Source organism: Rhododendron vialii, chromosome 11a (assembly GCF_030253575.1).
Source record: "Rhododendron vialii isolate Sample 1 chromosome 11a, ASM3025357v1".
NCBI classification, from domain to species: domain Eukaryota; kingdom Viridiplantae; phylum Streptophyta; class Magnoliopsida; order Ericales; family Ericaceae; genus Rhododendron; species Rhododendron vialii.
In genome coordinates this window covers 16,708,435-16,724,963 of record NC_080567.1, presented here as the reverse complement: position 1 = coordinate 16,724,963, position 16,529 = coordinate 16,708,435, and the positions used below count along the sequence as shown (strand labels likewise).

General features: G+C 39.4%; 3 protein-coding genes and 1 pseudogene across 3 annotated transcripts; all 4 read right to left on the bottom strand.

Moving 5' to 3' along the window:
* Positions 1-106: 106 nt before the first annotated feature.
* LOC131306927 (ubiquitin C-terminal hydrolase 12-like) lies at positions 107-1,585 on the bottom strand (annotated as a pseudogene).
* A 27-nt stretch (positions 1,586-1,612) lies between these two features.
* LOC131306926 (MATH domain and coiled-coil domain-containing protein At1g31390-like) lies at positions 1,613-4,347 on the bottom strand. The gene is made up of 5 exons (XM_058333357.1): positions 4,171-4,347; positions 3,902-3,972; positions 2,512-2,681; positions 2,068-2,385; positions 1,613-1,644 (listed from the first exon to the last, which is right to left on the bottom strand). The coding sequence occupies exons 1-5, from the start codon at positions 4,345-4,347 to the stop codon at positions 1,613-1,615; spliced, it is 768 nt and encodes a 255-aa protein (XP_058189340.1).
* Positions 4,348-7,269: 2,922 nt separating this feature from the next.
* On the bottom strand, positions 7,270-9,112 carry LOC131306925 (uncharacterized). The gene is made up of 4 exons (XM_058333356.1): positions 8,761-9,112; positions 8,382-8,709; positions 8,118-8,283; positions 7,270-8,061 (listed from the first exon to the last, which is right to left on the bottom strand). The coding sequence occupies exons 1-4, from the start codon at positions 9,110-9,112 to the stop codon at positions 7,270-7,272; spliced, it is 1,638 nt and encodes a 545-aa protein (XP_058189339.1).
* A 65-nt stretch (positions 9,113-9,177) lies between these two features.
* On the bottom strand, positions 9,178-10,506 carry LOC131306924 (uncharacterized). Its single transcript, XM_058333355.1, has 3 exons — positions 10,257-10,506; positions 9,869-10,215; positions 9,178-9,762 (listed from the first exon to the last, which is right to left on the bottom strand). Exons 1-3 carry the CDS (start codon positions 10,504-10,506, stop codon positions 9,178-9,180), a joined length of 1,182 nt encoding a protein of 393 aa, XP_058189338.1.
* Between the last annotated feature and the right edge of the window lie 6,023 nt (positions 10,507-16,529).

The window sequence follows — 16,529 nt, the reverse complement described above, 5'->3', positions numbered from 1 at the left end:
ACTACAAAAGAACCTAAAAAATATCAAATGTACCGTTTTTTTCATTTTCTACCAAAAAAATCTTTAACACATATTTTCGGGTCCCACTTTTAATACTTTGCTCTAATTAAGCAGAAAGAGTTGTCAAGAAAATTATGGCCAGACTATAAACTGAGGCCTTCCAAAAGGTGAAACACCTGAAAAGGCAGTCAATAGAGAAAGAAAAACACATTTATCAGTGCAAGGAGAATGATGGGAATCAACAAAAAAGAAAAGAAGGGGAAAAAAAATCGAAAGACGGGGAAGATGAAGAGGGAGAAGAAACACGTGCAAGATTCTGCTCATGAACATCTTATAAAAATTCCTTGTTAGCCGTAATGACAATGTGAAAAGCAACAAAGGGCCTGACGAAGAACCTAAGAAGGACAAGAGGAAACACAACGTACAACGTTCTTTGAAATTTTCTACACTCACCCCATAATCATGAAATGAGAATCAGAACAAGATTTTATAATACTGTTTTAAAGCACAGTGAAGAAGATAGACTAGATCGGTCTGATAAACTTACAAAGGTCAGTCAAGCCCGGGTCTGTCTACCCAAATGGCTTGCCAAAGAAATAGTTGGACTTTAAATGGTATGTGTAAAGAACACAGATTTTCTGAAAAAGTAACTATGCTTATTACTGGTATAGTAGGAGCAGAAAAACAAAGCAGGCAGAAAGACTAACAGGATTAGAAGTACCCACGATGAGATACTACGATGACTGAGAAATCCAATGAAGAGTAATACAAATAATGAGGCTGCATAGGAATCCACAATTTAATCCAACCCCGTTACAGATTTGCATCACAAACATTGCATACAAGATCCCAGCTCATAACTTGGCCCACCAGATTTTTATTATTTATTTCTGGAAGGAGTTGGTGCACAAGATGACATTAGCGAATTAACATGACAAGGAAGCTGAAATAATATCCTTGTATTGCTGAAATAAAAGACTCGGTACTCACTCTGTCAAATCCTTCGCTGCGGATACGGCACTAACTTCGGCTTCAATAATTAAAGTATCATTCACAAGGTAGCCCTTATTAGCATCTTCGAGATCACTCAACGACAAGAATTTAGGCCAACCCCAGCAGAAGCATGGAGCAGAGAGGCAAGCGGTAGCTGCAAAATAATGATCGGCCAATTGTTGTTTGAGTACAATAAAGGCAAAAAGACATATGAAAATGACAAGCTCTTCATAGTTCTTTTTGAAAAGGAGTGTGATTAATACGGTCTTCTTTCACATGAGATTTAGCTTAAGTTTGGAGCCATTTTGTAGATGAAAAGAAATAATAGTAATCATAATGTCAACTGCAGCAAAGATATCAAGATGAACAAAAACCATCACCTGCAAATTCTACATGATTGCTATTATATTGGTTCAATATGCGTACGTAGCTGGTATATTGCATATGTTTTCCGTTCAGAAGGACAGGTTTTGGGATCATCCAAGTATAAATAGATAGACAAGAACTTGTCACTTGCCCTGTTACGTCCTTTGGGATAAAGGAGTACATTCCTGGATTCATCAGAGGAAGCCATAAAAACCCTGCTTAGCATCTCCAAGGGAAGTAGCATAACCAAAACCTACATTTGAAGAGACATATAAGCAAAACAATCTGCAAGGGAGAAAGCAAACTTGCTACACTATTTTGGTGTACCTCTCTCTCTCTCTCTCTCTCTCTCTCTCTCTCTCTCTCTCTCTCTCTCTCACTTCAACTTTGAAGAGAGAGAAAGCATTATTGAAATTGCCACCTCATCGGATTTAATGCTTACGATTGGTGAATTGTTGATTTCTTGGGCAAAAAGGGTCCTTTAAAGTTAAAAAAAAAGCGATAAAAAATTAAATTTGAACAAGTGGCCCTCAACAGGGCTCAATGGAGGAAAATGATTCATATAGCCGACCCCAAGTGATTGGGACTTAAGGCTCGGTTTGATTTGGTAAGAGTCCTTTGGAATGCATAACTCTCCAACATGCACATTGGTCACCAAAGTACATATTTGGTGTAAAATTTTGCTTATTCTCTTGGAGATGCTCTTACTTTCGCTGAGAAGAGAAAAGTTAACAATTCCATACCACTTCCGACTTGCAAGTGTGAAGTCATCAGAGCAATAACATTCATCATGTAGAGACGAAAACTTTTCAATTTTCCAAATATGAGTGTTGTGACGTTCCTCCATTATATCTAGACACTCTCCTCTGCCAGTGGAGTTTACTACAAAAACTTCAGTTCCAAACACGCCAGTGTCGTGGATGAGGTATCCATTAGCAGCATCCGTGAAAGTACCGAGTGGGAGTAATTGCAGAAATCCCCACTCAGTTTTCATCGCATTAAAGTGCCTCACCTTCCCATTGGCATCTAATCAAGCATCAGAAGAAGAAAAAAAAATTCAGGTGCGTAGAGCAACCCAAAGTGCAAGAGGATGAAATTTTGAAAATTCTTCCAATACATAGAGTGGAGATATATTATCACCAATGAGACTACCTTGAACAGCCATGTATTTGTCTTGGATCTGGTCTAACAGAAACAATTTGAAGTTCAAGTTGACCTCCCAACCAAGAGGTAAATTAATTGTCTCCATGATTTTCAAGTATAGAGATATATATCCTTTGCCATTTCTTTCTTGATCACCATTGGGGTACACAGACATCTTCCTTCAACGCAAAAGAAATAAGAGTAAGCTTATATGTGGCTTAATAGGAAACTCCACAAAGAGAGGTTATTGACTCAACCATTTGTAGCCACTGGCTTCGAAGTCTCTGATTCATATTTCTGCAGCGAAGAATTTCGCGTCATCTGCGACAGTTGTGAGAATTTCTGAACCTTCATAGTGTAGTGAGCCGGAGGTGCATCTCTCAGCTATCTTGCTACTTCTACTCAATTTGAAGAGATAAAACATGAGAAACTATTAGGTAATCAGTGTCAGGGATCTTGCTACTTCTTATAAACCCCTATATAATCAGAGTCAAACACGACTCATGGTTAAGGCTATGGACATGCATTATACATGCCTAATTAGATGCATACCTAACAGGGCATGGATGCTTAAAAATTTGAAATTGAATGGGATGCACATACTTCTTGCTTTATGTTACATGCACATACTATTTCCAATTTTTACTTGTTGATACCAAGAGGGAGTTGGGCAATGTTCTTACATCTGCAAATGCAATATTCTTATTCTCTGAGTATATGCTAATAAATTAGACACCCAAAGCTTTCATTGTCATTGATTTGTCAAACGGGTGATTCTCACTCTCTCTTCATGTATTTTCTAAAGGAATTTGAACCCGAGATCTTGCTGGTGATCGTGTATCGTTGAACCAAATCAAGTACATGTTGTTAATGCTTGTCCAATGCTTATATATTTACAGAGAAGGCTTCTCTTCACTCCACAATGTCAATTAGATCAGTTGTTGACTTATAGACCCCACTGATCCAATAGAATTATAATTTCGTTACAATGACCAAGTTTAGAAGATTGTCAAATCATTTACTTACAAACCATACAATACAATAGAGAGAGAGAGAGAGAGAGAGAGAGAGAGAGAGAGAGAGAGAGAGAGAGAGTTGTCCATTGCATCAATCTTCTTTGATTCCCAAAATAGGCCATGGCATCAATCTTTGAAGCCTGCAAATACGTGACAACAAATGTCATGTTCGGCCTTTTCCTTAGACAATAAAAGAAAATAAATTGGAGAGCCAAGAGTAGACTACAAGGAATGGAAACTAGAAAGTTGCACTTGGTATGATAATAGTAGGACATAAAGGAGGAAGAAGGATCCAGTCACCTGGGTTACATATCCGAAAAAATAGATCTCCATAACTAACCAATTTCCCCGGACACGAACACAACACCACCATATGAATTAACCAATCCATGTCATAAAAGAGAAGCAAACATATAAAACGTTTGAATGCTTGGTCCATTTTGGCGTTGAAGTTCTGGAGATCATCTTAGAAACGAAAATGGAGTTGCAAGAAAACATTACTCTGGCAATTTTTTTGAGCAAATGTAAGAAAACTATATGCACCCTTATGTTTTTTGGCAAAGGGTTCCAAGTCCTACTTTGAAGTTTGAAAAGAGAGGGGCTAAGTTCTAACACTACATTTACTAGCGTTGAAATGTCATTGTTTGCATACCTTTGGGAGGATGGAGTAAGTTAGCGCCAAATTCCTGTAAATGATCCAGAACCCTGGGCATCTCAGACAAATTGAACAAATCTCCAAGCTTGGAGATAGAAAACCTTCCAAGCGCTTTCTGTTGTATGCCGGAGATGTGTGGACCAATAATGTTACTCCAGCCACTTGCTGAACCATTTCTCAAGTTGAGAGACCACTGGATCTGGCGATCTACAATGCACTACTTCTGGTGGCCATAAGAGAGAGAGAGAGAGAGAGAGAGAGAGAGAGAGAGAGAGGGAGAGAGAGAGAGAGAGAGAGAGAGAGAGAGAGAGAGAGAGAGAGAGACTTTTGCCTGAACACTTGAAGAAGTCCATGCACATTTATAACATCAGAAGGCATACACAAACAAAACCTCCTACATACTAATTCTTCATGTTAATGGCCATGTTACTGGCTAGTGTTAGACCTTATGAATTTTTCTGTGAGGAAGTCATGCCAATGCGTTTGGCACTTGTTGAACTTTTGGCTTATGGGCTAAAAGTACTTAAAAAGTACACAAGAAAAACCTGATTTTTGGGAAGCTAAATTCTGTATGCTTTTTGACTTCTACTTCCCAATACTCAGCTTCTACTAAAAGTTCAGCTACAACGAACTCCTACTGAATAGGACTGTAACGGAAGATTTCATAATTAGTCATACGTACAGAGAGTGGTATAAAAGCAAGTTAGTTAGTGATGAGATACCAGAATAAGGAACTTCCAGGACATAATTGGCAGAAAGACCGATGCCAAAACCAGCCAGAGTGATGCCAATGCTAAAACCAAAACCACAGCCAGGATCCCATCCAACTGATCACCTCAGGGCCACAGCCAGCTCCAACATAACCGATCACCTAAGGGCCAAAGCCAGGATCCCATCCGACCCCACAGCCAAAGCCATTGCCCATGCCCCAAAAGGCTCCAGAAGTCGTATCTCCTGAACAAGCCTTTTATGATCATTATTACCTGCGATCAGAGTAGGTAAACACAAAACAATTCATAAGAAGCGAACTGCAAGAGCCACAACAGTGCAACTCATAATGTGCCTCATGCACAATATTTTCAGGAAACTTGTTTAACTTTAGATATAAGACATTTAAATACAGATGTATGGATTTCTAGGCAACAGAATCAACCTTTTACGAAGAGGAATCAGACCTCAGTTGTCCTTAATTCAGAACAAGTTATGATTGTTACTTTTTGAAGCTCCGTTCCACAACAAGGAGTAAAAAGCTACTGGATCTCTGAGGATAGTCCACCCTATATAATAAGATAATAGGCATACCCCAACTATGTACCCATAATTTTCCAAATTACTGTCAAATAATTTCTTCTTCGTTTAAGCACCATGGAATAACATCATTTCTTGAAACTAATAGGAGTGAGCCCCACACATATATAGGGTAGAAGAGTGATATCGGAGATGGGAAGACCGTGGACCTGAACATTTTCTCCAATGTTAAGACTCCTATTTCAGATTACCTTATCAAGATTAGATACCTAAAAATTGGCAAACATCAAGAAACAACATATTCTCGTTCTTGAGTAACTCTACATGCAAAACTACGAATTTCCTACTGACTTATTTTTGGTTATATATAGATAACATGGTAAACTACTGGACGACGCGGGAAGGAATAAGAAATAACCATTAAAAAACAAAGAAAAGAAACGGAACCTACTGTTTGGAGGTCTCCAAACAAATTGTATTCTAATTCAAAACAAAATGATCTCGTCTAATCAAGGTCAATGTACAGGAAAAAAAACTGTATAAAAAAAAAAAAAAGGCATCCACGAAAACCTAATTCTACAGAATGGCACCACATGGTGACGGATCAAAAGCATCAGCTGAGTCAATATGGTAATTTTTGACAGAACCGATATCAGCCCAACAAGGAAGGTGTATGGTTCAACTAAATGGCATTGTAACAATGACTAAATTAGGATAGAAAACAGGAATGCGACGTATGAGAGTCTGAAAAGTACATTATTTCGCCAATCAGTTGGACTTAGGATGTAACAATCGTGTCTGGACCTAGACACTCCGATTTTTGTATGGAACCGATAAGCTCAACAACTGAGCTATATATGAGCTGGCATCAGACTCCATTTTACCTGGTAATGAGTGGTAGAACCAACATTCCTCAGGGAAGGAGGTATATGATTCTAGAAAGATGAGACCTTTATTCGTAAGAGCTCTGCTAACAGCAGAGACAATTCGCAGAGAACCACGCAGAGACAAACGCGTTTGGCCCCATTTCGGGTCCCAAAAAAATCTCAGTTTCGCCCTTACGAATCAAAAAGTAATACTTACCGATATCCACTGGAGCTGATTTTTTACAAGGCCCCATAAAATAATATTCAAAAATTTATGGATATTTTTCTAGATTTTTTTGGGACCCGAAATGGGGCCAAACGCGTTTGTCTCTGCGTGGTTCTCTGCGAATTGTCTCTGCTCATAGTTTTTTTGTATTCGTAAACAGTCAATTAAGGAGGGTCATGCATTTAAGGTCTTGAATCCATTATTTATTGTAGCATTGGGTTGTTTTACCTATTTTCCACACTGAGATTCACCTGTGAATATGCTTTGAATGTTCATGGATCTTGACTCAGAACCCTCAAATTGTAATACCATATGTGATGCATTGTAGCATAGAGACTAACCTCAAGCGTTCTTACACCCCAGGTTTCAAACTTCTCATAATCAACAATGACAAGGATGTGAAACATGTGATTTCGTGGATCAAAGTTGACTGAAACTGTCATGTCCGACATGCTAATGGAAGAAGTAGTCAAGACTGTGTCCAAGGCGCATCTAACTCAGGAACCTATCTACCACATGCTGATTGACCAAAAGACGAGCATACACTTCCTAGCAGCTTGCTCTGCTCTCTATGGGAACTTCAGTGTCAGTATTAGAGTATCTCCAAGAATATTGTGCTTATTATGACTTGAGGAAGGTTTGATGGTTTTTTTTGGTAAGTAAATTTTATTTCACCAAAAAACAGCGCAAGAAGCTACAAAATCTCACAGCGGCATATCCCTGGCCCAACTATACACCAAAAAAAACAGAAGCTCTCTATCTACAATTATTTATCCCAAAAATACGAGAATCAAGAAGCCAATCCTCACACAACCCCCTATTTTGGGTATGGAACGTCACCGTACTCCAAGAACTGAGTTTGGCACGAACAGCATCAAAAATTTCATTAGTAACCTCAGTAACACTCCTAGATCTGCCCTGGAATATCCTGGCGTTACGTTCCCCCCATAAGAAGTAAACAGAAGCAGCTAATGACACCTTGTAAATGGTGTTTCTAAACCCTTTACCAGCATAACTCTGCACAGCCCAAGCAACTTCTAGAGATAAAGGCAAGACAGCCTTGTGAATACCATTATGGGTCCGAATTTGCTTCCGTATGTCAGAAGAGAAGTGGCACGCAAAAAGGAGGTGATCATGTGACTCCACATCATCCATGCACAGCACACACTGAGGGCTCACAACTACACCCCAACTAAACAACCTATCTCTAGTGGATAGCCTGCCTAGAATGGCAAGCCATTCTATAAAACTCCAACGCAGCACACCTTGACTAAACCAAACCAAGCTATACCAAGGTTGGATGGTGTTGCGCTTTCGACACGCCTCCCAAGTAGATTTCACCGAGAAGGAGCCATCAAAAGTTAGGGTCCACACAACCTTATCACAATCAGAGGTGGAAGGCAAAAAAATTTCAGGAGTATTCCGTATAATGCTCAATACAGCTCTGTTCCTTATCCTTGGCCACTTCCATTGTCCTTGATCAATAATAGAAGCAACTTTAGCACGCAAAGCAAGACCCCGATTAGTCACCACAGCCTCCCCAAATTGCTGGTATAACACTCCTAAAGGGTGCCAATTATCAGTCCAAAGGAAAGTATCATTACCATTGCCAATGATATGTACCTAATCCAACTTTGGCAGGTAGCTCTCAGCTTCATCAACTTCCGCATTACCCAAGAAGCCTCACTAGGACACTGAATCCCCCATAAACTCTGTCCTTTGAGGATATATACATGAACCCATTTAACCCATAGATTGTCTGCTTTTTGGCTAAGGGCCCACAAATGCTTCATATTAACAGCTTTATTCCATTCCTTCAAGGATTTAAAACCAAGACCTCTTTCAACACAGAGATTTACCCAGCTTACCTTAGCTCCAGAATGTTCAGATCAGCACCGGACCATAGGAAAACACTAAGAACCCCTTCTATTTCTTTGAGAATGCTTTGAGGTAATGTAAAAATTGAACTCCAATAAGTTTGAATACTAAAAAGGACAGATTGAATAAGCTGAGCCCTACCCCCATAAGATAAAAACTTTTGGGTCCAACTATGAATTCTGGCCAAAATCTTCTCCTTAAGCATAGAACAATCAGTTGAAGTGAGTCTTGTACTAATAAGAGGAACTCCTAGATATTTAACAGGGAGTTTGCCCTCAGGAATGCCCATCAGAACAGAAAAGGATAACTTGGTAGTGCCTGACACACCAGCAAAAAACATAGAACTCTTGAGTAGATTAGGCTGCATACCTGAAAAACCATGGAACTCCCTTAAGGTACTCAATATAATCTGCAAAGATCCTTCCTGAGCACCACTAAGCAAAAAAAGGTCATCTGCAAAAATAACATGAGAGATCCCCAGAGCCTGACATTTAGGGTGAAAAGTGAACTCCCCTTGACCAATATTCCAAGTTAGTAGAGAGGAAAAAGCCTCCATGACTAGTAAAAATAGGTAGGGAGAGATGGGATCTCCCTGCCTAAGCCCTCTAGCACCCGGAAAATAACCAACCAATCCTCCATTTATCATGATAGAAAACATGGGAGATGTAACACATGCTCTGACCCATCCAATAAAAGTTGCAGGGAACTCCATAGCAGCCATGCTATCTAGTAAAAAATCCCAGTCAACTGAATCGTACGCTTCATGAGATCAACCTTAATAGCACATCACGGTGGGCCTTCATCCCTATGATAATTCCTTATTAGCTCGTGCATGAGCAACACATTGTCTACAATACTCTTTCTTTTGACAAAAGCAGACTGAGCAGAACTAATAACATGATCTAGAGTACCTTGCATCCGCTTAGCCAAGATTTTAGAAATCACTTTATATGCCAGATTGCAACAAGCAATGGGCCTATAATCTTTGACAGATGAAGGGCTAGGGGTCTTTGGAACCAAAGTGAGAGCAATAGAATTCCACTCTCGAAGCAAGAATTCTTTTTCAAAGAACAACAAAACAGCATCCACCAAATCTTGACCCACAATCTCCCAATTCTGCTGAAAAAAACTAGAGCAATAACCATCAGGGCTAGGAGCTTTGTCCCCCTTTATGGAGCGAAGAGCATTCTGAATCTCTTCAACAGTAACAGATTTGATTAACTCCTCATGCAAGGAAATAGGCACCTTCTTCTTTATGACTTGTTGAAGACAAGCTTTAGCATCTTGTTTATGCATAAATCTAGTGCCCAACAAACCTTTATAGAATTGCAAAAATCTCAGCCTAGACCTCTTCTGGCTTTTCCAGCCGCACTGCATCAGCATTCACCAAACTCAAGATCTTGTTTCTCATCCTGTTGCTACTAACTTTATGATGAAAAAATTTAGTATTTTGATCTTCCAGGGCTAACAAATTAACCCTTGATTTTTGTTTTTTAAAAGACTCCTCAGCAACACTCAACTCCATAAACACCCTAACAGCCTCTTTCTCTTGAAACCTAAGATTATCATCCCCAATATTCTGGTTACACAGGTCTTGAAGGGTTTCCATAGTCTGCCTAGCATCCCCCACTCTCCCAGAAATGTTGGAAAAACAGTTTGCATTTAAGTCCCAGAGAACAGGTTTCAACCGTTTGAGTTTCAAAGATAATCGTAACATAGCAGACCCAGAGACAGGCTGAACCCAAGAATCAGACACCAAACTCTTAAACTTGTGATGCTTCATCCAAAAGTTAAAAAACCGAAAAGGCTTTTTGCAACAAACTACTGACACACAGTCACTAAGAGGGAACAGTGGTCAGAGATACCTGGATAATGAGCTAAAGCTTCAGCTTCAGGGAAAGCATCCATCCAAGCAGCATTAACCACAACTCTATCGATCCTACTCATATTTGCACCTCCACCACCCCGTCTGTTGGACCAGGTAAACCAAGCTCCCCTAGTAATCAAATCCTTCATATTAATATTAAACAAGCATTTACGAAATTCAGCAGCAGCAGTAGCATCAAACGACCCCACTCGTTCAGAGCTTCTAGCAACAACATTAAAGTCCCCCATCTAGATCCAGGGAAAATCTCTGAAAGAAGAATGCAACAACCTCATAGAATCCCAAAGAGACCTTCGATCAACCATAGCATTGGCTCCATAAACAGCAGAGACATGAAACACTTTATGAGTAGTTAAACACCTTACTTGTACACAAAGGAGTTGAGCAGAACTATATAGCAAAGAAACATCCAAGGAGCTGGGATCCCATTCTAAAACAATTCTTGCAATTCCTTGAATTCCAAAGTTCTCAAGCATCAACCAGGAATTAGGAAAACACCTTACTCAAATAGTATCAAGATTCTCCTTCCTAACCTTAGCCTCCAAAACCCCACACAAACTCAGCCTCTGAGAACAAATAAGAGACCTAACTTCTTTTTGTTTTAGGGGATTGTTAAGTCCCCTAATATTCCAACATCCAATCCTGAATTTTAACGCCTGGATTTGTTCCTCCCATTCTTAGAAGCGGGACCTTTCCCACCACCTTTTCCGACCCCTGGATTATCACCCAAATTAGGAGGAGAGGTGGACACCTGCTGAGGAACAAAAACAACCTCAGAATCAATATCAGCACTCACACTAGCATCACCTACAAGATGTACATCAAACAAGTCAGCAGGTAATTCATCTGGTAAAATCTTGCCCACAAGCTCAAACCTTCTCACAGAACCCTGCAATTCAGTATCATCACCAGTAGCAGCAATAAGAATCTCAAATCTATTTGCCTAGATTTAGGAGAGGAACGGTTAACATAAGAAGAAACCTTCCTAGGAGAAAGGCCAAGCACATCACCTTCAGGAATTACAAACTCAACACCACTCCCTTGCTGTCCCAACTCTCCAGCTGCAATAGGGTCATGAGTTGTTAACCCACAAGGTTCACTAGTCGAAGCAAGAACACTTGGAAGGTGCCCCAGAGAGCTAAGAACCCCAATCCCAGTCCCAGAGTCTTGCCTAAGAGAGTCCACCACCTGCCAAGATTGATTTTTAGTCAGCACAGATTTGCCATTACAACCGTTAGCTTCACCGGCCCCCAATTTGCTCACCCCAATCCTCTTTGGGCAATTTGTAGTCCCATGCCCAAACACATTACAATCAGTACATACTTGAGGCCGCCAAGGGTACTGAATCTTAATCACCACCACATCCCCATTAGCATACTTCAAATCAAAAGAATCAGGAAGGATGGAGAAACAATCCACCTCCATACAAACTTTTGCAAAACTTAGTCACTTCCCAGCTTCAGTCAACTGATCTGCATATAAAGGACACCCCACTGAGCTAGCAATATGACTAAGACCAGGCCCAGTCCAGAATTCCAAGGGTACATTATAGAAATGGACCCAAATAGGGATCTTAGACAGTTGCTCATTTTCCATCTTGAGGTGGGGATGCCACATCTTCAGGATCAGAAGCTTCCCGCCAAAATGCCAAGGCCCCAACTCCAATATTTGCCTAAACTTATCCCCCTCAAACAGGAAAAAGAAAAAACCTTTTTCATTTGAAACACTTCACGAATACCAAACTTATCCCATATGTTCATTGCAATATTCCTCACAGCTGTAAAACCCAACTTCTTATCCAGGAAGTGCCCAACAACGCACTTTTCCCATTTAGACTACCCAAGCTGTTCAATTTGTTCAGAGGGAGACACAACAATCCTATTATTTTCAACAGTAGGGGGAAAGAATTAACTCAAGCTTCATTCTACCAGCATTAGGAGTAGAAGACTCCTTATCAACCACACCAGAGACATTTTTATCACTAATCACGACATTCTTCAAGAGACATTTTTATCACTAATCACGACATTCTTCAAAAAAGGGTTAGCCCCAACTCTGTAGACTGGCTAGACCTAGCCAAAAGAAGTTTCAACTGAATATTCTCAGCATTCAAGTCCGTAATCTGTCGCACATCAAAGAGGGAACTGTTTCCCCCAGGATCAAGTGATCAAGGTAACCTTGTTCCAGAGTCGAAACTGTCGAAACTGTATCACGCAAAATTCGAGTCTACAAAAAAAGACAGAAAGATGCTGAATAAGTCAATTTTATTAATTTGAGAAATTTAGGGTTACAATCGCTGATGCAAATTTTCAAAGAAAATCAATCCTCTGATTCTTCTCTTCGGATGTTGAAATGTTGACAGCTTGATCTCGATTTGAACGGCGATATCTTCTGCAGTTTTTGCAAAGATGATGACGACTTTGTTGGGCTTTGACTTGAGGGCTTTGAAGCTTCTTCTCAAGTTGAATTGCTTGATCTTCTCCAATTCGAGGGCTTTTGAACAAATCGACCTTTAAGATCTTCTTCAATTCGGTAGCAGGAGACTGATGATTGGTGGATTTGGCTTGAACATTCTTTAGGGCTTGGATACTTTGAACTGAAGAGCATCTAGCTTAATGTGGACTTGAAAGATTCTGAAGGGCCATTGCAGCTTTGATCTTCAGAACTCCAGAAGGAACTCCAGAAGATTGCGTGTGGGCTTGGAGGCTTTGATCTTCAGAGTTCTGGAGTTTGGAGTTTGGATTTGATGATGGAGATTTGACTTGTGTGGGCTTGGAGGCTTTGATCTTCAGAGTTCTGGAGTTTGGATTTGATGATGGAGATTTGACTTGAGCATTCTTCAGGGCTTTTAAGCTTTGATCTGAAGAACCGTCGACTTGACTTGAATGTTCTTCGGAGGCTTTGATCTGAAGAACAAAGAACTGGATGAACTGATCTGAAGAACAAAGAACTGGATGAACTGGATGCAGACTTCAAGACCGAAGACTTTTGAAGGGCTTGAGGGCTGAGGGCTTTGATCTTCAGAGCTCTAGAGCTTGTGTGCTTCAAAGTGCTAATGGAAAAATATGAGAGGAGAGCACCTCTATCTATTTATAAAGATGTAAGATGAAAAGTCATAACCAATCTCTGCTTCCTTCATATTGATCACCCTTTAATTATTACTTTTTTCTTTTAGTGTAAAAGAAATACTCCCTCCGTCCCAAAATGATTGTCCGGTCCGCAAAACGGAGTGTAAAAAATAATACAATTTTTGCAAGAAAAAATAAAAAAAATTTCAACAACTTACTAGATATCAATGAGTATTTTTAATTTATGAAAAAAATTTGAATTTTTACTTGAAAAAATTGCATTATTTTTAAGTTATCGTTTTGCGGACCGGACAAACAATTTGGGACGGAGGGAGTAATTAAAATTCAATAATTATCCTTCTTTCTTTTATGTTAAGAAAGACAATTATTTGTGAAAAGAAACACAATTATTATTTTACCAAGTGACTTAATTTGATTGGCCGAGCTTAATAAAATAATGTCACTTTGACACGTGGCACCATTTGATTGGCTTATACGCATCATCTTGACTTTTGACCTTGAGACACATGGCAACATTTGATTGGCCATTTACCATGCCCTATTTACTAGATCTCGCAACATGTGGCAACTTGTGATTGACAGTAAATTTTACATGTCTACAGAAACCCTAGGAAGGTCCAGAGTCGAAACCCTAGATGGACCCAAAGGCGAGGACATAGGTTTAGGGGAAACCTTCGATGTCAACGAGACAATCTTTTGGGCAATGTGTTTGGTTTGAAGACATCATTCAATTTAAGCCCGGTGTAAGTACTTCCAAACTATAAACACCTGCAATTGCAATACTTCAGAAGTTGCAACAAACTCCAGGGAAGTTTGTGGTGCTACCATATGTCCAATCACATCTGCATAACCGTATCTTACAATTCACTTAGCGATTTGTTCCTATTTCAGAAAAGAGAATATTTATCATTCATATCTTAGTTTGAGCCAATCAAGTATATTCCCCTGCTTCCTACAGTTACCGCATAAACTATTCCTACAGTGCATTCCTGAAGTTCTGACGGTAAAAAATGTTGGTGAATCAGGTTGTAGCCCATTCATGGTTGTATTATCCTTAGATTATCCATTTCGAGGATTTCAAATGTTTTTAAAATGTGAGCCTGTGAGGTTCAAGTTATGTCTTTTCCTTTCGAGTAGTTATTGTTATGGTGTTGTCAGCAATGGCTTAATCTGAAGCATCATTGAAATGATTGTTTATACGCTTATTTAGTGGTTGTTTGAATTAATTACCCAATGTCCCCGGAATGAAACTTTTCTGTGCCGAAAATGTAAAAAGCAAGCAACTTTGTAGAATGTAATTTGCTCAAGAGTTAAGCCATCTTTTCAATTTGCTTTCACTGTCATTTCAGAGCTTTCTTTTCGAGAACTGGACATCTTTGTTCACTTATCTCACGTTTCATTGTTGCAAATAGACTCGAATAATCTTTCTTCATACCGATTTCTTAAGGGATTTTTATTGGATTGTCTGAATCTTCTTCTCATCATAAACGCCAGTATCACACACACACAAGCAAACAAGCGTGTGTGCATCGATTCACGAGCACCTAAAATATGTTCAACCTTGAGAGGAGCCCATCTCATAGGGGAGCTTTAATAGAACCGAACACGTGCCCATCTCATTAGTTTGAATTTTCCATATATCACGAGCCAGACGAGCCTAGTAGTAACTTATTCATGCTTGGTTTGAAACTTTAATGAGCTACAAGCATGTGTGTATTGATTCACTCGGAATATAATGCAAAGTTTTGTTTAATTAATTAATTAATCAGGCAACATCTCAAAGGAAAATCGACCAAGAATACCTTAAGAGAGAGAGAGAGAAGCACTGAAGCAGACCTGTTGAGCAATGGAGTGAGAATCCTTTTCCTTTTCCGTCGGGGACGACCCTTCGTCGTCGGGAGTGAATTTAATCTTTGCTATAATGGGTTTGATACTGTGTGACCAAATCTATTTTCATAAGAACAAATTCACTTTGATCATCTCCGATTATGCATCCGATTATGCATCTTTCAGAGTTCAGTTCAATCTATCTTTGACACTGTTTATCTCGTGGAGAACATAAACGGCAAATAAACAATCGAAAACGTAGTTGAGAACAGAATAATATAATGAATGGAAGACGTTATAGGTCTCCAACACACGGAACATTAGTCGTCATTCCTGATTAGTTTCAATGATTCGAATGTCAAACTAAGAAAAATGTGGTTTTCCACAGCCGCATTTGATTTCAATCAAAAAAGCAATTGTCTGGATGTAGTCTTACAGTGAGTCCCATGCTTTATGATAATAAAAATATATATGACGCCCAGACATGCCATGTCATGTTGGGATTTTTTGGCACGTCATGGTACCCACCACTCTTGTGAGTTGGCAAGGCTCTTGGACCTTCAATGTGGGCGGGCTTCCCACATCGGGAAGTCTGACAAGTTTATAAGAGGAACCCATCTATTGGGGCCGATGAAATTCATACCGATGGGGTATTAACAGGCACGTGGGGCCCACTCTGGATCCCACACGGATAATCCAAGCCGTTCAATAATTTAAAAAAAAAAAACTGAGTAATCCAAAAACATGATAAATTCAATAATCGACCTGCGACTTTTATTCACTAGTAATCCAAAACCAAAACACGTTGAAACCAACTAAAAATGTGAAAACAGAAGAAAAGCACAAAATAAGCAACAACAGCTATATCCTTGACTTATAAATTCAATAAATACATATCTGAAAATTATAGGTGAACAGTGAGCCATGAATTGAGATGAGATGTGTTAATAAAAAAGGATACCGAGTAATTATCCTTAATGGATAAAAAAGATTCATATCGTCGACCCCAATCGACCGGGACACACTGGAAACAAACATGAACTACTTATGAGAAGTGCCAATATTGAATGCACTGGGAAAACAATATGCATTTTACACACACTTAACAATAACCTGAAGTTTTGTGGTTTTTTTGTATCCTCTTCCTTTTCAACCAAGCTGCTAACTCTAACTTCAATATGTCCATAACACCTTATCTGCAACTCTCAAGTCAAAGTCTAAGTAATGCATCAATTTCATTTGAAATCTATCTTTCAGCATATTTGATAATGACATCAGAATAACTATATCAAGTGAAATGGAAATGGAAATGAATCAAGTGATATACCTCTTTAACG